General features: G+C 35.8%; 1 protein-coding gene across 2 annotated transcripts in view; it reads left to right on the forward strand.

The window, feature by feature from the left end:
• Window positions 1-27300, forward strand: part of ZDHHC21 (zinc finger DHHC-type palmitoyltransferase 21) — a 62608-nt gene that overhangs the window by 15477 nt on the left and 19831 nt on the right. For both annotated transcript variants that reach the window (XM_044265639.1, XM_044265640.1), the window contains exons 5-6: window positions 7267-7378; window positions 10370-10508. In XM_044265639.1, coding sequence (XP_044121574.1) covers window positions 7267-7378; window positions 10370-10508 — 251 coding nt within the window. The remainder of the gene's footprint in view (window positions 1-7266; window positions 7379-10369; window positions 10509-27300) is intronic.

Here is a 27300-nt window from a genome sequence, read left to right on the forward strand (position 1 = left end):
AGACTCCCCGCTGAGCCGAGAGCCCGATGCGGGGCTCCGATCCCAGGACCCTGGGATCATGACGGGAGGCGAAGGCAGAGGCTTAACCCACTGAGCCACCCAGTCTCCCCTAGACTTCTTTATTTAAAATTGCAAAGCCCAGCTGACCCCCGGTATTCCCCACTCCCTACCTCTTATTTGTAGTTTACTTGTTTTTCTCTTCTCACACCCTAGATCTGTACAGCCTCTGTGAGGATATCGATTTTTTGTTTTGTTTTCTGCGTTTGTTCAGTGCTCTATCCTTAGTGCCCATCTCTGTCACTTAGTAGATGCTTGCTTGGTAAATGCGTGTTGAATGATACATAAATACCTGATACATTTTTATTTAATAAACGAATCTTTTTGATGGTTCCCCTCTCTTGGTGATATTATAAATAGAATATTGCTTAGCATAAATATTTGTAGTATAATGATAACGTTGCCTGTATTTTTCTGGGTTCTGACAATTCAGTGAAAAGTTGAAAGCTTTTTATTCTAGTGTCAATTGAAGTTGGTTTTGGGTTACCTTGTTGCAAAATAACCATTTGAACCACAAAAATGAATTGAAATGTATCGCTTGTTTTATTATGTGCCAGGTATAGTAAACCTCAGGAACCCTCTTTCCTCAGTTTCACTTTTTGATCATTTGGTCTACCAGCTTTGAGAACTGTCTGTACTTTCTTCTAAGAAGACATTTCTATGATTTTGTTGGACATTAGAGAATCAGAATACTTCCTATAGTGTTTCAGTGCTTTCCAACCTTGCTGACATGAGACATTAGAGTTGCGGGGAGCTTTTAAAAATCTCAGTGTCCTGATCCCAATTCCGTATTAGTTAAATCATAACATACGGAGCTAGGAGCTAGATACCAGCATTTTTCAAAGATTTCAGATAATTCCAGTGTATAAAAAATTGGGGAGCCTATTAATTCCTTCTGAAATTAGATTAGTGGCAAATCACTAAGGGAGCCTCCCTTGAGTTCCTGAATGTTGTTTTTTGAAACCCATCATTTAGGGACTTACGTGGCCTTGCAAGTTTAATGATTAAATGGGAATGATAGACACTAATGTTTACATGACTATAGAAGTTTCTGAGAACCGTTGGAGGATTTAGTTTCTATTCACTTATAGAAGCCTTATCACTGGCAGTTATTTTGTGTGTGTGTTTGGGTGTGGACAATGGCAGTCTGCAACTTGTACTGAATCTCTTTTCTCAACTAGCCTAACCCAAAGAAAGGCTCTCTACCACGTAGGTGAATGTATTGCCTCCTTCAACTCTAGAGCCCAGTGTTTCCAGAAATTAGAGAAGCAAGCCTTTTCTAACTCAGGACCGTTTTGTGATGAGCACTGGGTATTATACGCAACTCATGAATCATTGAACACTACATCAGAAACTAATGATGTGTAATGTGGTGGCCAATTGAACATTAAAGAAAAAAGGACCCATTTCTGACGAAATCTTCAGTGTGCAGTGGTCAAACACTCAGATGCCTACATGGATCAGATACTGCTCATCAGTGAGAGGGGCCAAGAAAGAACCATTTCGTATTGAAAGTCTCATATCCAAAGGCAGCAGCTACAGGGAAATTGTCTCGTAGGCCCGGTATTCATAGATCTTAAAATTTTTAAAGAGAAAACAGAGAATTGGAGGGTTTTTTTGGTTTGTTTTTGTTTTTAAAGATTTTATTTATTTATTTAAGAGAGCTAGAGAGACAGAGTGAGAGAGCATGAGAGGGGAGGTCAGAGGGAGAAGCAGACTCCCCATGGAGCTGGGAGCCTGATGTGGGACTCGATCCCGGGACTCTGGGATCATGACCTGAGCTGAAGGCAGTCGCCCAACCAACTGAGCCACCCAGGTGCCCCAGAATTGCAGTTTTTGAGAGAACTTTTATAATTTTAAAAAAACTAACAACTAATTAAAAATTTTACAAACATTGGTTTTAGATGAATACCAAACAAATGATGTCTGTATGCCTAAATGAATCTACAGGAAACCACCCTATTACCTTTAGCTTATAGACCCTGGAGATAGAAGACTCCAGGTTACCTTGCTGCTGTTTGCATTCTCTCTGATCTCAGTTGACATTTGGCATAGTTTTTTCCACTGAGGCCCAAAGACTTTTGCCCAGTTGAAGAAAAAAATACATTTATTTATTGTATTTTAATGTCTCCAAAGTCTTTTACTAGTTCCTGTCATTTGATTCTCATGGTAATTGCAGGAGGTATTTGACTGAATAATCAAGTGTAGATTTGTCCTCTCTGGGTCACAGAGCGGGTTGTTGTAGAGCTGCTGTGACACTCAAATACTTGTCTCCATCCTCTTTTTTACCACGTGTCTATATTGAGATTAATAATTTTAGCCCTTTATTCACCTTTGCTTTGATTCTGGGAAAAATTGAAGTCATCATGTGCCTTGTGATGCTGATTTCCTGATTATTTTGTAAATACGGTTTTAACTTAGTAAAAAATACAAAATTTTAACAGTGAAAAAATAACATCGCACGACTAGAGAGTAGGGTCTATAAAAAGTGACATTTATCATCATTGTTTTAAGGTTGAGCAGTTTCATATAATTGAATTCTTTAGGAAAGGAAACTTAAGCCCTAATACTTTTGATTTTAACCATGTGTTAGTTGAATTACTCTGACATAGTTTACATGAAATTCTTTTTTTAAAAAAATAGATTTTAAATAAATTTAGTATCTATGTGACCTGCCAAATATGTGAGGCAGTTTGAATATAAGAGGATGTTCCTCTGTCCCACACAAAGATCCCCAGAATTTGATTTTTATAAAGTTCTTGGGATGTAGATGAAATAGTCAAATGAAGTAATTAAATGTTTATTTATATTTAATTAATCCCATGCATGTTTCAAATACAGAAATATTACTTTATGTTATTTTCAAGTTTTATGAAATGATTTTATTCAATCTCTTAACCTTAATAAAACAGCTTTCTTGAGTATAATTCATACATCATATGATTTACCCATTTTAGATAGACAGTTTAGTGATTTTTTTATGTCCACAGAGTTGTGCAACCATTACCACAATCAGTGTTATATAATTATGTATGTACGGAAACTCTACATCCAAGGTGGGGCTTGAACTCATAACCCAGAGATAAGAGTTGTGTGCTCTATTTACTGAGTTAACCGGGGGTCCTACTGCAGTCAATTTCAGAACTTTTTTTTTTCCAAGATTTTATTTATTTATTAGAGTGAGAGAGCACAAGCAGTGAGATGGGGCAGAGGGAGAGGGAGAAGCAGACTCCCCGCTGAGCAGGGAGCCCGACATGGGGCTCCATCCCAGGACCCTGAGATCATGACCTGAGCTGAAGGCAGAGGCTTAACCAACTGAGCCAGGTGCCCCTAGAACATCTTCATCACCAAGCTCTTAACTCCCATGTTTGACTTCAGTGTTTTTGTCATTATTAGAGCCACTTTGAGTAGAGTCACCCTATTACAGAGCAAAATCTTCCAAGTTTGAAAAAAAATGGAGCATGTTTAAAATTTGTGTGTTCATGTCCATTGAAATTTTGCCCCAATGGTAGGGACATTTGTGCTTTAATGCTCAGGGTCATGTTTCCTCCTGTAGTTTTGCTCCCCTCCCTATTTCTTTTATTGCTTTTTAAAGGAGATCTGTTTTAGAGACTTACAGCCATTTATTTTCTGTATTGGCAAGTGATTCTGTCAGGGAACCTCTGTGAAGAGCCAAGCATTTTATTGATTTTCATTGTTTCAGGTTCCATTTTCTTACTAAAACATTACTTTGTGGTTTGAAATACAGTAATTGAGAGAGCCTAATACGTAAGGCTTTTTAAAAGTCTTAAATAGAAGGTGATTCCTTTCTTTCTGAGGGATAGCTAAACAAAACCAAATTTTGCTTTGTATTTATTCGTGCATTTACAGCATTAAGAGCATCCTTGCTACAGAGTGAAATACTGTTTACTTAGGTTACTTACTTAGGTTTACCCAGGCATTTATGGGGTTTGTCTTTGATTTGTCTTATGTTTTGATTTTTTATTCCTCTAAAAAAAGTCACTTTTCAGTTTTTCTTTCCTTTAAAAAAAAGTCAGTTGTCAGTTTTTCTGTAGCTACCATAAATTAGCAATTGAATTCTCTCCCCCATGGGCTTTTTTTTTTTTAAATTTAAAATTTTTATTCTCATTACGTACAGATGGCATTTTGCCTTCTGATTTTTTTCCCCTATAGGATTTTATTTTATATTAGATGGCTAGTACAAAATTTTTCAGACATCAGAATATATTAGTCACCAAGGTCGCATTTGGAAGGAATAAACCTAAAGAAGGAAAGGGAAAAGAGCAAGAATGGCTCCCAGATATGTGGGGTAGGTTAAAATAGATGGATTTTTTTTTCTTGCTATATAAGGCAAAAACATAGATGATACTTCAGTTAACTTTCTAGGTATTTAAAAAAGTGATTCTTTTCTTTGTTCTCTAAATAATTGGGGTGAGAAAAGGGTGAGTTTTCAAAGCCATTTTAGGTGCTTATATAGTATCTTAAGTTTAGCCAGTGGAATGGCTCAAGCTCTTTCTTTAAACAAACTTATGATTCAGACCATATATTGGCAAACTCTTCCTCACTGTACGCATCCAGATAGTAAGTATTTTCGCTTTACAGACCGTGCAGTCTCTGTCAGTGCCTCTTAGCTCTGCTGTTGCAGCCCAAAAGCAGCCATAGGGAAAATGTAAATGAATGGGTGTTCATTTGAACTGTGTTCAGATAAAACTTTATGTGTGGACACTGAAATTTGAATTTCAAGATTTTTACATATCACACATTCTTATTTTCAGTTGTTGAAAATTATAAAAACCATTCTTAGCCCATGAAAACAGGTGGTGGCCTGGATTTGCCTGTGGACTATAGTTTGCCACGCCGTGGTCTAGACTACACAATTACAGGATTTCTCTCACTATAACCAAATGCTGTCTTCTTTTCCGAGGACACAACATGTCAAGTATGAAATAAAGAATTTTACTCTCTAGAACATCATATGCTGAAATGACCAGTAATGAATATGACATATTTATATTTTAAGGCACTAGTTTAAAAACTAAAGTTTTTCTGTTGTCTTTTAATGAAAATTGGCTCATCAGAGGAAGTCTGCTTCCTGACTATATTCCTTGCAATATGTGAATTCAGAGTTTTAACACTGGGATGTTTGGGAGCATCTAGCTAAGTGGGAAAAGCATCTGCTTATGACACTGTATTGTGCTACATATGAAATGAGTTTTCATTTCAGTTACAGTTAAATAATACTAGTTTAACTATCTAAATTAAACTTTAATGTTACTTTCTCATGGAAGTTTTTATTAAAATAAGAATGTAAGTAAGAAATGAAAGAGGATCTTTAGGAAACTAATTGAGGCTTGCTGGAGGGAGTGGTGTGTGGGCGGATGGGGTAACTGGCTGATGGGCCTTAAGGGAGGGCACATGATGTGTTGAGCATTGGGTGTGATTCGCAACTGACGAATCACTAAATTCTACCCCTGAAACTAATAATATGATATATGTTAAGGAAATTGAATTTAAATAATTAAAAAAAAGAAATTTTAAATGCAAAAGTTAATTTCTCAACTTTAATATTATTGGAACAATTAATTTGATATTATTGTTATTATTATCATTATTATTGATTTCTTCTATGCAGAATGTTTTCCTAATACTTCACTCTATAAAATTCCAGTATATTGATTTTACTCCTGGTCATTAAACTAAAATAATGGAATTAAAATAAGGTATCTTTTAGAAAACTGAATACTACCTACTATTATCTTTTTTTACTTATATTTAGAATCTTTCGTTTTTAAAAATTCATACTTTACCAAGCATTTAATGACCACCTACTATGTGCTAGGATCATACTTGCATATATGAATATTCACTGAATGGAAATTAGGTTGATATTACTATACCCATGCTTTTAGCAAGGTTAGAGTGTAGTTTAAATATAAGTGATGCTAGGCGAAGAGCACAGGGTCTCTCGGTATCAGTTCTTACAAGCGCATGCAGCGCTACAATGAAGCAACATTTAAAGGCTTAAGTAAAACGAAAAAAACAAGTCCTAAAATAAAAAAAAAAAAAAATAAATATAAGTGATGGAAGGTTTAAGAACTTTGTAAAAGTAAAGTTCCATTTCAACAAATATGAAATAGATACATTCTGTATAATAAAGCAGTTGTCTTGGTAGATGACTTTCATATAGTTCTTATAGATCTGATTAGAAAGGTTTATAATGGAAATAAATGACTTTTTATGTCTGTAAACTTAATGCTTTTAGCACAAAGCTTAAATGTGTGCTCTTTAATTACAAGGTAAAAGAAATTGCTCCTTGGTGGTAAAGAAGGAGTTTGGTAAAGAACTTCCTTATTTCCATTAAATAACAACTTTTTGTAATCTTCTTTACTTCTGAAATCATTCTAATTCCTCCTAAACCCGTCTGAAACCCTTTTCCAACCCTCTCCCATAAACACTTCCAAATGAATTCACTGATATTAAAAACATAAAATGGTTGGGGGATGGGAATGCTATCTTTGTTTTTCTAATGAGTTTATGGGATTGATTTTTTTTTAAAGCTTTTATTCATTTATTTGAGCAAGTAAGCAAGAGAGAGAGAGAGAATGAGAGAAAGTGAGCACAAGCTGGGGGAGAGGCAGAGAGAGAGGGAGAAGCTAGATTCCCTGCTGAGCAGGGAGCCCAATGCAGGGCTTGATCCTGGGACCCTGAGATCATGATCTGAGCCCAAGGCAGATGCTCAACTGACTGAGCCACGCAGTTGTCTCATAGGATTGATTTTGACTTCTTAGTCAGTGAAACTAGGATTCAGTATTATTTCTTTTTTAGAGTCATTAATAAAATTTTGAGAAATTAATTTGTTTACATAAAATTCTATTTTAATATAATAATATGGTTGTACTATTGGGTTTTGTTATTAAATTTTACTTATGGCAATTATGTCCACAACCCAAATACATTATTTTCTATCCCTCAGTTTAACATTAATGGTGTCTTAACTATTATAGTGTTTAAAATTAGGAATGTATAGAGTAAGACATGCATAGAATAGAGAAGCAGTATTTATGGCAAACTCTTCTACAGTGAAGATGTAGAAGAAAAATCTCTTGAACACATATATCGAAGACTTCCTGTAAAAATCTAAACTGTTGTTGCTAAATTTCAACATTACTCATTTGCCTTTATTAAATGGATTTTAATTTCCTTCTCTAGAACGGGAGTTCTGGGAATTATGTAACAAATGTAATTTGATGAGACCAAAGCGTTCCCATCACTGTAGCCGCTGTGGCCACTGTGTTAGGAGAATGGATCATCACTGTCCATGGTAAGAAATCTGTGATTTACTTTTAGAAAAAGAAATAGTAAAAAAGAAATCTTAGTACTTAGCAGATTTAAATAAAAGTTATGTTAAAGTCATGCAGTTTAAAAATAAATCTTTCAGTAAGGATAGCTCTATTCTATCAGGTTCTATCAACTGCCAAAGTCATTTTTGCACAGAGATCCTGTCTTTTCTAACAAAAAGGCATTGGAGCAGAAAACTGACATTCAGATGCACCCATGTGTACAAGAGACCTAAGATGGTTGTATTCAATGAGGCAATGTATGTAAACCATTGTAGTGAGTATCTGACACATAAAAAGCAAATAATAGCTGTTATTGTCTTCAACTGTAATAAACCACATACATTGCATGGTATTTCCCTTTCCAGTTGTTTAATTGAAGAATAACACATCTCAGATACTCTGATAACCTCATCTTTACCCCCTGTAAGCTTTTTTCAATATTGTGTATTGGACGCAGGTATTAAAGTTACATGTGAGCTGGATCTGTGTCCGTGGTAGTTAGCTGATGCCACTGAACCAACATTTTTGGTCAATAGGGGGCTCTCTTGTAATATTTTTAAAAACAGTTCAGTTGAGAAAAAGAATGTTGAAAACAAATGCTGTGAGAATTCTGCATTGTATCTCATTTCAAAGCTGTCACAAAAATCTGTGAACAAGATATTGTATTTAATTCTGTTTTCCTAGCATGGGATCTCTGTATAAATATTTAAACTAGTATAGTGTAGCACTTTGTAAATATATCTAAATACATATATATTTATGTTTGTACACACATACAGGCACATATACAAAGTTAACTGCACAATGGGCTTCTTAAATTCATCACTGCATTTATCTATAGTTGACTCCTTGATGGAGTTTAGCTTTCCCAGATGATGCTGACCAATTTAGAGTTTCCCATGTTTTTGATGACTTCACTCTGCTAGCACAAGTTAATGTTTGCAAGCTTTTCGTGAAAATTTGATTTTTACCGTAAACTGATTATTTAAACAGAAGGTAATTTCCTGAGATTAGGAAAAATAAAAGCATTTTAGATAAAAGCACTTTGTTATTATATAAAAGAAGTTTCAAATTTTTTAAGTCCGTCAATGGGATAGTATAGTGTATATAATATATAGCTCATGTTTAAGAAATGTGCCTTGAATTTAAACAAATTCTCAAGTGATTTCCTAAACCTCAGTGATCTGTTTACAATTATAATAGTAATACATTAAAAAACAAAAGGCTAGGTATTATTAGGCAAGTAGTAACCACACTGAAAAACTCAATTGTGTAAACTTTTTTAGAGTAATGTTTCTGATTAACTAAGAATATAATAAATGTTCATGTTCATGTTATGGTTGGATACTGATACTTCCTTTTAAAAAAATGCTAGAGTTTAAGCTTAAAAAATAATCAACCAGGAGATGTTTTGGTCCTGTAGAGATTAGCGACATCCTTTCTTTATTTTTAAGGAATAGAGCTTAACTTGGTGACAGAAAAATGTGCTGTTAATCTAAATTCTAAGATTCGGGTGAGCTGTTTGTCCGCCTGTTCCATGGGTTTTCAACTTCTCAGAGTACTTGTGGGAAGAAAAGTGGAAGTAGAAGGAGTTGGAGGTAGGGAAGGAGGGTAGATCAGAGGCCTTGAATAGATCCGAGGGACTTTGGTGATTGAATTCCTTAATAGGGCGTTGCCAAGGTAGTCACAGGCTGAGGAAAATGGACAGTGTGAAATGAAAGCAGGGAAATTTTTTTTTATATTTTTAGAAATTGCATTTCTTTACTGTCTAACAGCTTTAGATTTGAAGGTCAGTTCTCAGATCACCTGGAGCTTTTCTCTCTTTCTGGCCCCTTGAGTAGTTTGCTACCAAGAGAACTCTTCCGTATAGACTGAGGATCTTCATGTTTCTCAGAGCTCTCTGCTTAAGAATGCCATCATTAAAGCAGGTGGGGTCAAGGATGATGGGACGAGGAGAAGTGTTTGAAGCCACAGCTGTTGGAGAGTATGTTTGAGGGCACACATGAACACTCTTCTGTGAAGACCCCCCTTGCAAGTCACCATGCACAGGAACTTTCATGGTTTACAAAGCATGAGCTCTTAAGTTTAGGAAATGCCTCTTTGCGTTTTGGATTTAGTTCTATATCTGAGTTTAAAAAAATAGTTTAATGATACACTTTTGAAATAACAGTTTGTTAGCAGTGAACCAGTTATATCTTTTTTCCCCCCAAACAATAGCAGTATAATGAAATGAAAACATTTGAGCAAGGTAAGTTATTGTTTTGAACTAGGGTTTTCTGTGGGAATTGTAAAATAGTCTGAAAATTTGGAATGGTGAGATTTTCAACCTGCATTAGGCTTGAAAATTTTAGGATTATCACATTAATTATTTTTCCTAGCTGTGATTCCCTGTTGTCATGGTGGAAGTGTAGCTCTAAGAATTTGTAAATACTTGTGGGCATATACATTTATTTTTAGCAACGAAGGGCAGAATTGAAAAGTAAGAAGAACTGGGAGTGCTTAGCAGGAAGGTCAGAGTGGCAGGTTTCAGTCCTCTTACTTTGAATCATTCAAATTGCCCTCCGCAGCTGGGATGCTGTAATGGGAGAGCAATATACAGAAGAAGGTTCTTGTTCTCTTGGCTACTTTCGCTTCCTCTGGCAAGTGTCTTTACTCTTTTGTTCCTGTTTCCATACCAATGAAACGAGGAGACTGCCATCTGCTCTTCCTGCCACACCGGGTGGTTGTGAGTTGAAGGCAGCCGTATCCATGGACTTCCTTTGTAGAGTAGAGAGTGCTTTGCAAATGCAAGGTGGCGTATTTAGAGTCTGTTGCTGTGTATTGTTTGCTTGTAGGTTTCAGTGGCATTAGCGGATCTCCATAAAGTCAAGCCTATATAAAGTTATTTGTGTTTATTTTCAGTTTTTACCGGTCCTGAGGTGAACATCTTATTAAAGTTTAAAATATTATTTCTGTTTTCCTTTTTTCTTCAGGATTAACAATTGTGTTGGTGAAGATAATCATTGGCTTTTTCTGCAGTTGTGTTTCTACACGGAACTTCTTACTTCCTACGCTCTGATGTTTTCTTTCTGCCACTATTATTACTTTCTTCCCGTAAAAAAGCGTAACTTGGTAAGAAATGTTTATATCCACTAATGTTAGAACGACTGTGGCATACAGTTATTAACATGGGGTTCCCTTAAGTGCAGAAGATTGAAAACAAAAAGCAACAAAAATAAACTCCAAACTTGGTGAATTTTAAAATATATTGGGATTGAGAAAGTAGGCCCTAATCTGCCATTCCCTTTTAACCAGATCCATTTATGATTATTTATTAGGGTTGAGTGACTTTCTTGAAAAAGCAACATATTAGATCTTTCAGTATATATGTTTGGGTTTAAAAATACCTATAACAATGAGAGAGTAAGTGAAAAATGTTAATTTCTTGTTTCCTTTCAGGTATAAAGATAGACTTTAATTTTTTAAAGGCACTCAAAGAAATGTTAAATTTTTGAGGAAAAAGGACTTTTCCCCTCTGACTTTTAATAATAACAAAAAGAAGAATTTACAAGATCCTTTAAAAAGTTATTGTTATGTATACCATTGGAAACAGTGCTCTTCCCATGTTGTACAGGAATAACAACAGGTCTTAGTAAGGCTTGTCCCAGATGGGTGATGTTGGGGGTGGTGATGGGAGTAAGAGCAGCAGCAAGTGTTAAGTACTTGACTACGTACGTACGTATCAACACCATGCTGTAGGCTTGCTGCTTCCATTCACTTTAATGCCCACAACAACCATGTGAGGTGGGGTATGCTTTTCCCCCATTTTTATAGATGAGCAAACAGATTAATAGAGGTTCAGTAGGTAGTCACTGAAGGCACAAAGCTAGTAAGTAATTATTCAACTGGTTTTAGTGGTAGAGCTGGGATTTGAATTTGCTCATATGTTTTTGAATCTTCTGTGTTTTGTGTGTGCAGTTGTTTTCAGCCTGATCTTGTGTATTCTTTGGACTTGGATTGTGTTTTTGAAATACACTGCCTTTGTGTGTATGTGTGTGTGTTTAAGTCAGAGAAAGGCAGACAGGCAGAACAGAAAGCCAGCATGCACAAGGGTGCGCAAGTGTGTGTGAGGAAGGAAGGTAGGGTGGACAAGGGGAATATTTCTTTCCTATTTATACAATTTTCTACCGTTTAAATCTTAAAAATAACAATCTCAGTGATGGCACATATGATTAAATTTTGGAATAAGGGAGTGAAGGGCCTATCTAAAAAATAAGGTCTTTGAGTTCTGTGTCGTTAGGTCACTTGTATATATGATCATTAAAAAAAAATTATTTATATATTTTAGAGAGATAGGGAATATGTGAGGGGGAGGGGCAGAGAGAGAGAGGGTGAGAGAGTCCCAAGCAGATGCCTTGCTGAGTACAGAGCCTGATGCAAGGCTTGATCTCACAACCTGGAGATCATGACCTGAACTGAAACTAAGAGCCGGATGCTTAACTGACTGCTCCTTCCAGGCACTCCATCTATGATCATTTTGTTTAATTGAAAGAGGATATTTGTTCTTGTTGCTTGGCTGTGTATATTAGTGGAGCCTTGTGGTGATTATGCTTATTAAATATAGATTGAGCAATTAAAATTAGATACTAATAACTGAAAAAAGTTCAAAGGGAGAACTTTAAATACAGATGTTTGACATTTTCATACTGATAAGTTAGTGCATGCAAGTAATGTAGTTTTAGAAGTGTTTCATCTTATTTATAGATTAATTTCTGGTATAATTGACATTATAGTTAGAATATGTAAAAGACTAAACGTATTCCTCCAAGAGTAACCTGTTTCAAATAATGGAGCCTAATAAGAAAAGCATTAAAATAAAATTGCCCAGTAAGATGAAAGTCATAATTTTTTTTTTTAAGAAAGTCATAATTTTTTAAGGAGAGAGAGATACAATACAATTTGGTGATGTTAATAAAAACTTAATAGAGGTTCTCTAGGAGGAGATGCATTGTAGTATAGAGGAGGGATTGACAATTTGACTCTCCGTGTTTTTATTAATATAGTTTTACTGAAACACAGCTACTTTTGTTTCCATATTGTTTATAGTTGCTTTTGGACGACAACAGCACAGTTAAGTAGCTGTGACAGGGTCATATGGTCTGAAAAACCTAAAATATTAACTCTCTGGCTGTTTTTGAGTTTGCCAACCCTGGTGGTAGAATGATCTTGGCTTTGTTAAACAGACACACCTAGGATCAAAGCCTGGCTTTTGTTATTATACGTATAATCTTTGACACCATGTTTAACCATTCTGAATTACAATGTTTTCTTTTGGAAAAGGTGACTAATAAGAGATTAAATGAGGTAACACGTGTAAAAGTATCTGATATGTAATAGATGTTCAGTTTATGTTATGTTTGACTTTTATAAAAGCTCTTGGAAGGAAGAAACAGTTTTCCTTTGGCCTATTGATTTTTTTTTAAAGATTTATTTATTTATTTGAGAAAGAGAGTGAAGGGGGGAGGAGCAGACTCCCTGCTGAATGCAGAGCCCGACATGGGGCTCAGTCTCAGGACCCCGTCATGACTTGAGCCGAAACCAAGAGTCAGGTGCCCAACCAAATGAATCACCGAGGAGCCCCTGGCCTATTAATTTTTATGAAAATTTTACAGACTGTTTGATAGTATTGTTGGGAGACTGATGACAGACTAAAGAAATTTCAGTACCCAAAATATAATGGTTCTATTTTCTGAAGGATTAGCATATTTGAATTTATAAACTGATTTCCCTTTCCAAATGAAAGGTAGAAACTTTGAAAAAAATTCTACCAGTTAGAGGAAGAATTACTGTTTTTTGCCTGGATAGCATAGTTGATTAAGTTTCTGCCTTTGTCTCAGGTCATGATTTCAGGGGTCCTGAAATAATAGATACACAACTATTATTTTTATATTGATTTATTATCCTGCAGCTTTACTGAATTAATTCACTAGTTCTAACAGACTTTGGTGGAGTCTTTAGGTTTTCTGTATATATCGTTTTATCTGCAAAGAAGGGCAGTTTTAATTCTTTTCTAATTTGGATACCTTCTATATTTTTTCTTGCCTTATTGCTATGACTAGCAATACTAAGTTGAATAAAAGTGGTGAAAATGGCCATTCTTGTCTTGTTCCTGGTCCTACAGGAAAAGCTTTCAACTTTTTGTTGTTGAGTATGATGTTTCTCTGGTCTTGTCATATATGACCTTTATTATGTTGAGATATATTCCTTCTTCACCTAATTTAAGACTTTTTATCAGGAGTGGATGTTGAATTTTGTAGCATGCTTTTTCTGCATCTATTGAGGTGATTTTGATTCTTTTTTTCCCCCATTTCATTAATGTGTATCATGTTGGTTGTTTTGCAGATGTTGAACCATTCTTGTATCCCTGGAATAAATCCTCCTTGGTCATGGTGTATGATTTTTTTTTTAACATTTTATTGAATTCAGTTTACTAATATTTTGTGGAGGATTTTTACATCTCTGTTCATCAGGGATTTTGTCCTGTGATTTTCTTTTCTTCGAATATTGTCTGATTTTGATAACAGTTTTTTTTTTTTTTTTAAAGATTATTTATTTATTTATTTGACAGAGAGAAATCACAAGTAGATGGAGAGGCAGGCAGAGAGAGAGGGAAGCAGGCTCCCTGCTGAGCAGAGAGCCCGATGCGGGACTCGATCCCAGGACCCTGAGATCATGACCTGAGCCGAAGGCAGCGGCTTAACCCACTGAGCCACCCAGGCGCCCTGATTTTGATAACAGTTTAATGCAGATCTTGTAAAATGATTTTGAAAGGATTCCTCCTTCAATTTTTTTAATAGTTTGAGAATGATTTATATTAATTTGCTAAAGTTTTGTCTATTTTGTTTATCTTTTCAAAGAATGTGCTTTTAGTTTCCTTAATCTTTTCTGTTTTCTTTTTAGTCCCTATTTCATTTGTTTTTGTTCTTATCTTTGTTATTTCTTTCCTTCTACTAACTTTTGGCTTGGTTCTTCGTGTGTGTGTGTGTGTGTCCACCCTAGTTCCTTGAGGTATAAAGTTAGGTACTTTGAGACCTCTCTTTTTCCCTCAGGTAGGCATTTGCTGCTGTGAACCTCTCTCAGACTTGCTTTTGGTGCATCTCCTAAATTGTTGTGTGTTTAGTTTCTACTTTCATTTGCCTCAAGATATCTTTTGATTTCTGTTTTGATTTCTTCTCCGACCTATTTGTTGTTCAGTAATATGTTGTTTAATCTTCACATATTTGTGAATTTTGAATTTTCCAGTTTTTTCTTATAATTGATTTATAGTTTCCTACCATTCTTATTAAAGATGTTTGATACAATTTCAGTCATCTTAAATTTATTAATAAGACTTGTTTTGTGGCCTAAACATATGATCTCTCCTGGAGAGTATTTTATGTATGTTTGAGAAGAGTGTGTATTCTCCTGCTGTTGTATGGGAGGGTCTATAAATCTGATCAAATGTGTAGTTTAAATCCAGTGTTAGCTTGTTAATTTTCTATTTAGATGATCTATCCATTGTTGAAACTCAAGTATTAAAAGCTCTGCCATTATTGTTTTGCTCTCTATTTCTCCCTTAAGGTCTGTTAATATTTTCTTTATGTATTTAGGTGGCCCTATATTGTTTGCATAAATATTTATGAATATTAATCCTTTTATTGGACCAATCCCTTTATCATTATGTTGACTTTCCTTGTCTCTTATTACAGTCTTTGACTTTAGTCCGTTTTGATTGCTATAAAAGTATAGCTTCTTCTTATTGCTTTTGGCTTCCATTTACATGGAATATCTGTTTCCATCTTTCACTCACTTGCAGTCTGTGTGTCCTTAAAGCCAAAGTGAATCTCTCATAGGCATCATATTGTTGAGGGTTTTTTCTTTAATCCATTCAGCCATTCTTTGTTTTTGATTGGAGAATTTAGTCCATTTACATTTAAAGTAATTATTGATAGGCATGCACTTAATATTGCTCTTTTGTTAATTGTTTTCTAGCTATTTTATAATTTTTTGTTCTTCTCTTTCTTCCTTTGTGATTTGATGATTTTTTTTATAGTTGTGTTGTGTAGAAATTGCTCATCTAGTTTCTGGATTTCTTTCAAAGAGAATTGTTCCATATGTAGCAGTAGATTCAGTGTGTCCATGAAAAGAGTTGAGTTCAGGAGCTTGTATATCACCACCTTGGACTGAAATTCCTTTTTTTTCTTTCTTTTTTTTTTTTTTTTTTTGGTCTTTGTAGTTTAGCAGTTATTCTGTGATGTGCTTCATTGTCTTCGCCGCATTTTTCTTCTATGAAAGAGTTTATATAATTTCTTGTATCTCTGGCTTGATAACATCCTTAGGTTACAAACATATCTTGGCCTATGTTACTTCAAATACTGCTTCTGCCAAACTTTTCTTTTGCATTTCTGATATTCTGAATTTACGTACGTGCGATCTCACTATACTGCATACCTTTCAGTCTTTTCTGTATTTTCTTTTTTTTTCTCCTTCAGAGTGGGCACTTTCTACTGACCGTTATTCTGGTTTACTGATCAGCTTTTCTGCTCTGTCTAATCTGTCAAACTGTTCTACTGAGTTATTAAATCAGTTTTATTTTTCACATTCAAAATTTTCATTGATAACTTTTTCATAGATAACTCCTTTAGTGAAATTTTCCATTTGTTCATCTATACTTTTGAACATTTTAATTAAAGTTATTTTAATGTCTGTGTCAGTTTCAGTATTGAGATCTACTTATGGGTTTGTTTCTGTTAGCTTTTTTTTCTATCTTAGTTTCCAGATATTCAGTCTTTTCTTCTGATATGTGTGATAGGTTTTGTTGGATACCAGGCATTTTTAATGACAAACTGTAGAAGAGCTTTTTTTTTTTTTTTTTTCTAGATATGATTTACTCCTTTTTTTGGATAGGCAATAAAGAGAAGTCTCATCTTGATCCAACTGAGGGTTTTATATGACAAATATTTCTAAGGTTACATAACAGAACATTGTCTTAATACAGCAGTTCCTTTGAAATGACATTTATTACATTTATTGAATTTTCTAACAATTTATGATTACAGGGCTTTGTCTTGGTGAAGGATTACTTTCAGTTTTCCTTCTCATGACGTAACCCTTCATGAGACTCAACTGAACAATTTAGGTGTTTACTGTGGATCATGCCTTTTCCTTGTTCTTTTCCCAACTCTGTGAGGTTACAGACAGCTCTGAGCCTCTGCTTATGCTTGACCTTTCATACTGGGGATGAATTGGTAAGTCCCTTATGGTAAAAAGCAGTGCAGAATGTAGGACTCACCTTAGTGTGTTTCTGTACCCTTGGATCTTGGCCCTATAAGCCTTGGCTAGTTTGGCTACTTCCCAGTGTCTTCAGTCAGTTGTTTATTTATTAATTAATTGGGTTTTATGTGGCTTTTTGTAGTGTTCTTATTGAGGTGAGTCTCATAAAACTGTTTCCCTCACAGATGATGTTGGCAGTAGCATTTTGTTTAAAAATTTTTTCCCAAGAGATTCTTTTCTTTTTTTCTTTTCTTTTCTTTCTCTCTCTCTCTCTCTTTTTTTTTTTTTTTTTAAAGATTTACTTATTTGAAAGAGAGCACACAGGAGAAGGGGTAGAGGGAGAGAATATCCAAGCAGACTCCTGCTGAGCTCAGGCTCCATTCTAGGCTCCATCTGAGGAGCCATGAGATCAAGACCTGAGTTGAAACCAAAAGTCTGATGCTTAACTGACTGAGCCACGCAGATGCCCCACTTCCCAAGTGATTCTAATCCATGTTGCTTAACTGTGCAACTCCAGGGGAAACAGTCATGTCATAGTCTATGTAAAAGGTATCCTGTGGAATTGTACGGAAAGTGAGCCCTAGCCACAGGATTTGAGAACTGTTGTGCTATAGGGAATGAGGCTTGGGGTGCACTTTTAGTACAGTAGAGATTAACCAGATAAGGAGATGAAGGAAGTCACTGTTGGCAAAGAGTAGAACTAAAGGCCAGAGGCAATAATTGAAATAATTGCTTTTAAGGTCAAATCTGTTCTAAAATACTATTATACTGTGTAGTAAATATTTCTCAGGTGAAATAATAGAACCTTGTTCTTACTGTATTAGTTCTCTTAATGATGACATTTATTGTATTTTTTTATGATAAGGTAGAAAAATACTACAAGTAATTTCAGTACAGAAGTCACCATTATTACCATTGAAATTATATTAATAATATATATTTTAATATATATTAAAAAATATATTTGGGGGGCGCCTGGGTGGCTCAGTGGGTTAAAGCCTCTGCCTTTGGCTCAGGTCATGATCCCAGGGTCCTGGGATGGAGCCCCACATCGCATTGGGCTCTCTGCTCAGCAGGGTGCCTGCCTCCCCGTTTCTCAGTGCCTGCTTCTCTGCCTACTTATGATTTCTGTCTGTCATATAAATAAATAAAATCTTTAAAAAAATATTTTGAGTGGTATAGTCTTTAAACAGCCCTGCCCCATCAATTTTTTTCTAAGTTTTTGCCTGTGTCTTTTTTATTTTTCTGTAAAACAAACAAAAGCATAACCATCTCTTCCCTTTGTGTGGAAAGCTGGCCAGATAGTATCAGAAACATGTTAATTCACATTGTTACCCTTTCAGTTATTTGGGGTATGAACTAAAGATCCCCAGATGCCCCTAATTATCTTTGGAGATTGTATTAATGATTGCTGTGCCTCTTTCTCCTGGCGATATTAGCTCAATTAAGGGATGCCGTGGATTTTGACCCTGTGTTCTTCTGTCAGTCAAAGGATGTGAGAGCTTTACTCTCTGTTCTTATACCCTCTCAGGTTGGTAGATGGCAGCATAGTCTCTTTTCTAGCCAAATTCTAAGGCCCAGCGCTTGCTCTCTGGGTGGGAAAAGAAAGTGTTAACAACTCTAACTCCGGTTTTTGTTTCTTTTGTTTGTTTGTTTGTTTGTTTGTTAGGTAAGAGTGTTTCTTCATTAAACAAAAGAAGAAATGGATTGCCATTTAAGCTTTGTTGTAATGGCAGTCAGCCTGTATTCAGTAGAAAACTGGTATGTTTTGGTTAAGCTCAAGGAAAATAGAGTTGAGAGAGAAAAAGCAAGCTGTTCACAAACTCTGGAAGTGAAGGGCTTTGGGATCCTGATTTTCTTCCATTTCTCTTCTCTTAGCTTCCTCTTGTCAGGGGAGGTCTTTCTGATCTGAATTGTTTTAACCGATTTGCAGATGCCCCATTGCTTTTTTAGAGTAACTTAATACTTCTAACATTTCTTCTTATTCTTTTAAAATACCCACCTATCATGAACATCCAAGGATTTATATGTTTTTACTATATGAGGTTTTGAGGAAATATTTCAAATATCCTTTAATGAGAGAAAAGGGTAGTAAGAGGTATAGGAGATAAAGAATTTATTCATTAGGCATGAATACCCAAAATACGGATTTATTTTTAAGCTGTAACTATTGATATATGTTCTAAGTTTTATACTAAAGAAGGCCTACAAACCTAAAATGAATAATACTTATATCATCTTCTTTGTCAACAGTCACTAATTTCAAAATTCTCTGTATTAGGGGCACCTGGGTGGCTCAGTGGGTTAAAGCCTCTACCTTTGGCTCAGGTCACGATCTCAGGGTCCTGGGATCTAGCCCAGCATCACATGGGGCTCTCCGCTCAGCGGGGAGCCTGTTTCCCTCTCACTCTCTGCCTGCCTCTCTGCCTACTTGTGATCTGTCAAATAAATTAATAAAATGTGTTTTAAAAAAATTCTCAGTATTAAAACAAAAATACATAAATGGAAAAATGGCAAAAACTTAAGTAATAGGTATCTTTCTAAATAAATAGGGGTAATGTAAGCATTTTTAGTTAGAGTCACAGAAGCCAAAATCAGTAAAGGTCATAGGCTTTGAGATATTTGGGTAAGTTTTTCAAATGTTAGATGTTGAATTTGTTTGACCATCATTTGTATTTATCATGCTATCATGCCAGTATAATGTTAAATTTTATTTTTTAAAACCCCTCTTGAAACAAATGTCTTATTTTAAGTAGTTACTAGGATAAAATTATTTTAAAGATTTTAAGACCTATAGATTGGCAATGATTTGGCGTTTTAAAAATGAATAAAATAAATGGATATTAAAGAAAATTTTCTTTGACCAAGGTCCACATTTGACTATTTTCCACATAGTTATTTTAAGTATTTATAAGCAAATGTTTAGTCATTTGGTATATTATTAAAGTATAATAATGTATTTCATTTTATTGTATGCTGGCTTACAAAAGCAATATTAGAAAATTGTAGTTTTGTAATTAAATATGAAGGAAAGTATCACTTAGTATACTTTCAAAAATTTATTATTCATGGAGTCATGAATATATCATTAGTCATATTTTTCATGAATTTTACATTCTGTTATGCTGGATCTGTAAGCATTTGATTAGTGGAAAATGCCAACTCGTTTAAAATATCTCTGAGAGGATAAGTAGTTTGGTTCCCATTTGTACAGAGAAGGTGACTAAGAGTCAGAGAGATCCAAAACTTGTTAGTTCAAGAGTTACCACTTGGCAGAGGTGTGGTTTTGGCTCATTTCTGTCCATCCCCTAAGTCAGTGTTCTTTCTATAGTACCAGATTCTATTGTATTTTTTGTATTTTTCTCTGGAGTGATTTTTTTTTTAAACAATATTGTCACATTGTTAATTAAAAAAAATACAGGTTTAAAAAATGCTGAAATGTCACAAAAATCTATTCTTCAGAGGAAGCTCATTGAATCTCCTGATTGGTGAATTTATATTTTGCTGTTTTCATTTTTCACTGAGGCAAGCCATTTTTAGTAGCTTATCTAATATGAGGATTGTCAAAATAGACTTATAAAGGCATTATAGTAGTTTAAATATTTTTAAAAATAGGTACCTGCTGGCAACCTCATATTGTAGACAATACTGTCTCTCTAGGTGAGAAAATCTGAGGTTGTTTTCTTTTTGAAATAAATAATTCGTAGCTAGTAGTGTAGAGATTTTGTAGCTAACCATTTGTGTCTTACCACATTAGTTCTAAAGTGACATGTTTTAAATTGTTTTTAGATGAAGCGGATTCAGATAATTTGTAATTGATTCTTTTATACCTGTTGTTGTTTTTTTTTTTTGTGAAGGCCCACAACTAATATATTAACTATACTTAAGGCTATGGGGAGAGTAACAGAAGGGGGAAAGAAAGGAGAGAATTTCAAAAGGTACATGCTGCCAATATTCAGAAGAGGAAAATAAATAATGTTTAGCAGTCTGGCAAACTCTTCAGCTAGGAAGATACATCATTATTATTCCAATTAGCTCATTCCAATAATGTTGCTAAGGACTTGATGTCAGATATAACTGTGCCACAGAATTAGTTGGCTAACAAAGAATAGAAATAGCCAGAAGATTTGATTGCAGGTAGCTTCGAATGTTGGTAAATATTATCCTTCTATATAATCAATCTTAAAGTGTCCTGAGTACTTCCATTATTTATTGCTCTTTAAACAGTATTTTTCACTTTATTCAATAACCTTTGTTTTTTGATATCTATTAAATCATTTATTTATCATGGTCCCTTTAGAATGGATAAAAATTACTGATGTATTTATTTAACTTACTGGATTTGGGGAAAAATAGTTGAGAATAGGCAAAAACAGTGTGAAATTAAGAAAAAATTAAGAAAAAAATGAAATGTAAATTATTTTTAATGCTAATATGATGGTAATTTGGCATGTCTGTGGATGCATCCTGAAATGGTGGTGGAGATATCATCACTTGGTAGTTTGTTTTTTCTTTTGCTTGAAAGTAATAGTGTCAGATATAATATAATTAGTTTATATTTATGGGAAAAGAAAAACAGCTTAAGACTATTATTATTGGGATGCCTGGGTAGCTGAATTGGTTCAGTGTCCCGACTCTTGATTTCAGCTCAGATCTCCATCTCAGAGTCCTGAGCTCAAAAAAACCCCAAAAGAGTACCCTGTTATTCTAACAGTTGTCATTTGAATGTGTCAGCATATCTCTGAGCTTTTAGTGATACGTAGAACGTGGAATCCTCATAAGAAATCTTGACCTTGCTGTGCAGTATCAGGTCTACTGAATATATGTCTTCGTTAAATTTGTTCATATAGCTAATTACTTATAAATATTACAGCATTTAGCATAGAAGACTTAGTTTTTATTTCTCTCTGACAATGGTGTCATCACTTTGAGTTTAAATGGTTACAGCCCAGCAGCAAATTTATTGTCTCACTCATCTTTTTTTTTTTTTCTTCTTTTTAAGATTTATTTGTTTTAGAGAAAGAAAGAGTGTGTGGGGCTGGGGAGGGGCAGAGCGAGAGTGTCTCAAGCAGGCTTCGTACACGGGGCTCGATCTCACGACCCTGAGATCATGATCTGAGCTGAGTTCAGGAGTCGGACACTTAACCAACTGAGCCGCTCAGGTGCCCGTCTCACTCATCTTTGACCGAACATCATATGTTAAATGGTAAATGTAGCAAGAAAATATAGTATCTTTTTCTTTATTATTGTGTCAATTTTTCTAGAGTTCTTACTACTAAAGTATGGGAAGGCAGACAAAATGGTTTTTCTAAAATATTTTAGCCTCCGCCATGAAATTGGCTGTCAGGTGCCAGTGCAGTTTGCTCTCTAAGAAAACTGCAGTTATATCTGTATCAGAACTTAACGTGTCATCCTGAACCCTCAATGATAGCCATTGGTTAGGTGTGAATAATGATTTTTTTCTCATTTAGATATTAATTTTCATTAGAATTTAATAAAACTGAAAAAGGACATTTTACTTGGATGTGAAAGAGGGATGTACAGAACAGTCCGGTAACTTCTCTGGGATATTATGATCAAACTTAAGGCTTATGCCCAAAAGTGCTGATAACCATACAGATATAACAGGATCTTTTTTTCTGTAAGAGTAATTGCCACAGGGCTCTAATTTCAGCATGTGATATTGGTTTTGAAGCCATTTTGAAAATTCAAATCAGGTTGTGATACAACCTATTTTTATTTTTGAAAAATAAGGAAAATCAGATCCCTTACAGTAGTGCAGTGGGGGGAAGAGGGAGATTTTGTCCCCTATTCCCCCAGAGGACATTGGTCACATCAGGAGACATTTTTTGGTTGTCACAGATCTGGGGAATGCTTCAGGCATCTTAGTGGGTAGAGGCCAGGGATGCCGCTAAATATTCTAGAAGGATAGGGTAGTCTCCCCAGCAGAGAGTGATTCAGCCCAAAGTATCCATCATGCTGAGGCTGAAAAACTTTTTAGTAACAGGAAGATCCTAAATATGTCAAATCTTGTTAATTTTCAGATTCATTTCATAAAAAACACAGAAAATTACTTAAAAATGGCTTATAAACAAAGATTGCTTCCTACTGGCACTATAAAAACTTATAGTTTATAATAATGTAAAATTTTATTTGTGAAACATGTTTACTTTAAGAAATTACGAAAACTACTCATTTAGTCATTTAACAAATATTTGTTGAGTGTCTACTATGTGCATTGATCCCAGATCTAGGCTCTGAGGATGCAGCAGTGAATAAAACCCAGTTCTTTTTTTTTTTTTTTTAAGATTTTATTTATTTATTTGACAGAGAGAGATTACATGTAGGCAGAGAGGCAGGCAGAGAGAGAGAGGAGGAAGCAGGTTCCCCGCCGAGGAGAGAGCCCGATGTGGGACTCGATCCCAGGACTCTGGGATCATGACCTGAGCCTTAGGCAGCAGCTTAACACACTGAGCCACCCAGGCGCCCCTAAAACCCAGTTCTTGCATTAAGGAGCTTATATTCTAATTAGAGGAGACAGGCAATAAACAAATACATAACATGCAAAAAAGTACTATTAAGCGTAATACAGGGGTAAGGGAGAGAGATTAATGGTTGATAATGCAGCCAGAGAAGGCCTTTCTCAATAGTGACACTTGAGGAGCGACCTGGAACCCAAGCAAGTCATTGATACTGGGACGAAGAGCATTCCATGGAGAGGAAAGGACCTGGGCCAAGTCCCCCTGGGGTGGGAGCATACTTGATATTTTCAAGGAGCAGTAAGAAGACCAGTCTGCCTTGAGTGGAGCAAGCTGGGAGAAGGTAGGAGGAGCTGAATTGAGAGCAGTGAGGGATAGAACTGGAGGCTGGAGATGGTTTTTTTAGGATGATTGGTGGTTGGGACTCTGGAAACTATTAGAGGGTTTTTTTTTTTTTTCTCCCAATTTATTTATTTTCAGAAAAACAGTATTTATTATTTTTTCACCACACCCAGTGCTCCATGCAAGCTGTGCCCTCTATAATACCCACCACCTGGTACCCCAACCTCCCACCCCCCCGCCACTTCAAACCCCTCAGACTGTTTTTCAGAGTCCATAGTCTCTCATGGTTCACCTCCCCTTAGAGGGTTTTGAGCACAGTTACACAAACTCATTTACATTTTAGAAAGAAAACTGATGGTTGGGAAATAAATTGAGGGAGAACAAGGATGACAACACTTAAGACTAGTTGTGAGACTATTAAAATGTAGTCCAAACGTGAGATGACTATGGGAGTAGTGGAAGTGTTGAGAGTGAGCCATTATAGTTTGAAGAGCTAAATGATTTGGATGTAGAGTATGAAATAAAATGGGCCAGGTCAAAGATGATCACAAGGTTTCATGGCCTGAACAATGGGAAGAATAGACATATCACCTCCTGAGATGGAGAAGCCTGGAGGAAGAGTTGGTTTTAGGAATAAGTTAAAGATTTTGGTTTTATGTGTTTACTTTGAGGTCCCTCTTCTGTATCTAAGAAGAGATGTTGACTAGACAGATGGAGGGAGCAGTTTCAGTGGAGTGATGTGAGCTTTAAATCTATGAGCTTTCAGCATAAAGATGGTATTTAAAGTCATAGGATCTGATAGGAGATTTTCTAGGGAGTAAGTACACATTGAGAAGAAAAGAGGTCTGAAGACCAAGCCCAGGGCACTCTTAAAGTTTAGAAGACAGAAAGATGAGGATGAATCAGAAAGGTGATGAAGAAAGTGCAGCCAGTGAGCCAGGAGGAGAACAGTGGTAAAGGAAAGGGTCAAGAAAGTGGATGATGTACTGAGGAAAGCTGTGGCAGTGTACTGTGGAGTGTAAACAAGCAGGGAGTCAGTGAAAGTGTTGGGGGAAGACAGTAATAAGTAGTAGAATGGTGGCTGGGTCAACAGACTGGAGGTCCCACTGATGCTGACAGTTTGTTAGCATCATTGGCCTACAGGGAGTTAGGCTCCAGAGGTAGGAGGTTGGTATTCAGTGTGTGCTGTGCTTGAGCTTGCATTTATGGTGTGGGTACAGTTATAGGAAGCAATATGATACAGGGTTTAATCATAGAATTTGGATCAATACTAGATTAGGATAGAAGATAAAATTGTTGAAAGAGGTGAGTTCAAGGAATTCACAGACCCAAGTTATCAGAAGACTTATTTGCTAGATCGTGAGTGGCCAAATCCAGCTCGTGGCTTATTTCATCTAGCTTGTGTCAGGAAGCGCCCCACTGCTCACTAGTTTTGTAACATTTTGAAAGTTTCAATGACAGCATTACAGAAGATGGCCAGATGGGAATGTCGCTGTTTATTCCATGTAAGCGCCCCTCTCTTCCTCTGTCGGTTTGTGCGGCATGCGTGTGTACATGTCGCCTGTATGTTTCTTCTTCTCTGTTTATCTCTGCTATCGCTGTGTGCAGCAGTCTCTGTGGGTGCTGCTCTGCATCTCCACGTGTTGGGGGAGGAGCCTCTGCCATCCGACTGGCCCGGGAAGAAAGTGGTAGATGGGCTCACAGAGCAGTGGGACTTCCCCTCTCTCCTTTTTTCCTTCTGTCTCATATCCTTTCTTATAACTTACTGGACATTTTTGTCTCTCCTTTCACAGACCATATGTAACCTAATTTTATTTTGCATGTTGCTTATATGTATTTTAAAAGAGTTTTGTTTCTACTTATGAAATTATTTTTCTAGTGTACATTTCAAGGTCACAGCTTTCTTCTCAGTGTAATTTCATTTTTTGTACCTTCTATATTGTAAAACACACCCACAGAAGAGTATACAAAAATAAAAACAAACAGTTCAGTGAATTATCACAAATTCTCCTTGAGGAGTCCTTATAAGATTTATTCTTTTTGTTATTAGATAGTTCCTTTTCATTGCTGTGAGTATTACTGTAAATTTTAATTCATGGGTGCAGTTGACTCTTGAACAGCACAGGGGTTGGGGGACCCAACCCCCTGTGCGGTTGAAAATTCATGTATAACTTTGACACCCCCAAAACTTCACTGCTAATAATCTTACTGTCGACTGGCAGTCTTAACAATAAGATAAACAGTCGGTTAATACATATTTTATATCGGTATCATATACTGTGTGCTTACAACGAAGTAAGCTAGAGAAAAGAAAATGTTATTAGTAAAAGTGTAAGGAAAAGAAAATATACATATAATATAGGAAAAAAATCTTGATATATGTAGACTGGTGCAGGTCAGACTGATGTTCAGGGGTCAACTATTTCATTTAATTTAAGACTATTTATTTATCCATTCTGTTGATGGACACTTGCCTTGTTTCCAGCTTGGGGCTCTTACGGATAATGGCCAGGAAGTAGCCTTGTCTCTCCTGTATGTGTGCAGGTATTTCCCTTGGACTTACAGCTAGAAGTGGATGGTGTTCAAAGGATATATCTGTGTTCCTTTAGACACTGTTACCCAGTTTTCCAAAATGGTCCAATGAATTTAAACCCCCACTAATAGAGAATATAAGTTCAGAGTGCTTCACAGCTCCACTAATACTTGTCCAGGTCTTCTTCTTCTTTTTTTTAAATATTCTATTTATTTGAGAGAGACAGATAGAGCATGAGCTGGAAGAAAGGAGAGAAGCAGGCTCCCTGCTGAGCAGAGAGCCTGATGTGGGGCTCCATCCCTGGACTCTGGGATCATGACCCGAACCGGAGGCAGATGCTTAGCCAACTGAGTTGCCCAGGCATCCCTGGTTCAGGTCTTAAAGTAACCATTTTGCTGGAGATGAGCAGTACTTGACTGTGTTCTCATTTGTGTTTCTCCAATGACTAATGGTGTTGAGCCCCCCTTTCATATGCTTACTGAACATATGAATAGCCTATTTCATGCAGTATGCCTGTGTAAGTATTTTGCCTATGGTAGTGGTGTGGGGGGAGCGGCTATTTGACTTTTTTTGTTTTTTTGTTTTTCTAATTGTAGAGCATTTTAGATTTGAGCTCTATTTTGAGTATGTGTAATAAGTATTGTCTGCTCTCTAGCTTATCCTTTCTTTGTTGATGGTATTTTTTGATGAACAGGAGTTTTTAATTTTCATGTACTTCAACTTATCAGTCTTTTCTTTTTCAGTTAGTGCTTTTTGGGTTCAATTTAAGAAGGCTTTTTCTATCCCCAAATCATCAATATAATTCTCTTACATTGTCTTCCAAGTATTATATTTTTTTTACATTTCCACCTGGAATTGATTTTTGTGTTTCCCATGAGGTATGAGTCGGGTTTCATTTTCTTTCTCAGATGGATAGCCAATTGATTTAGCACCATTTATTAAAAAAGATAATTCTTTCCACTCTGCAGTGCCATCTTTGTCAGAAACGCAGCCATCTATGTGTGTATCTGTTTCTGGTTCTTTCTAGTTCATTGGTCTATTTGTCTGTCCTTGTGGTCACACCATGCTGTCATAACCATAGTTTTATAACAGATCTTCTTATCCAGTGGAGACTCCTCTTTTTTCATTATTTTTGCTCCCTCAGGAGCCATTTTAGGCCTTTTCTCCCCTTCCCTCTATGAAATTAAACACTAAGGAATAAGATTTTGTCAGGTAGGATTGATTTGTGTATTGCCACAAAACTATTGAAATGGGTGAT

Source organism: Neovison vison, chromosome 9 (assembly GCF_020171115.1).
Source record: "Neovison vison isolate M4711 chromosome 9, ASM_NN_V1, whole genome shotgun sequence".
In the NCBI taxonomy this organism is placed as follows: Eukaryota; Metazoa; Chordata; class Mammalia; order Carnivora; family Mustelidae; genus Neogale; species Neogale vison.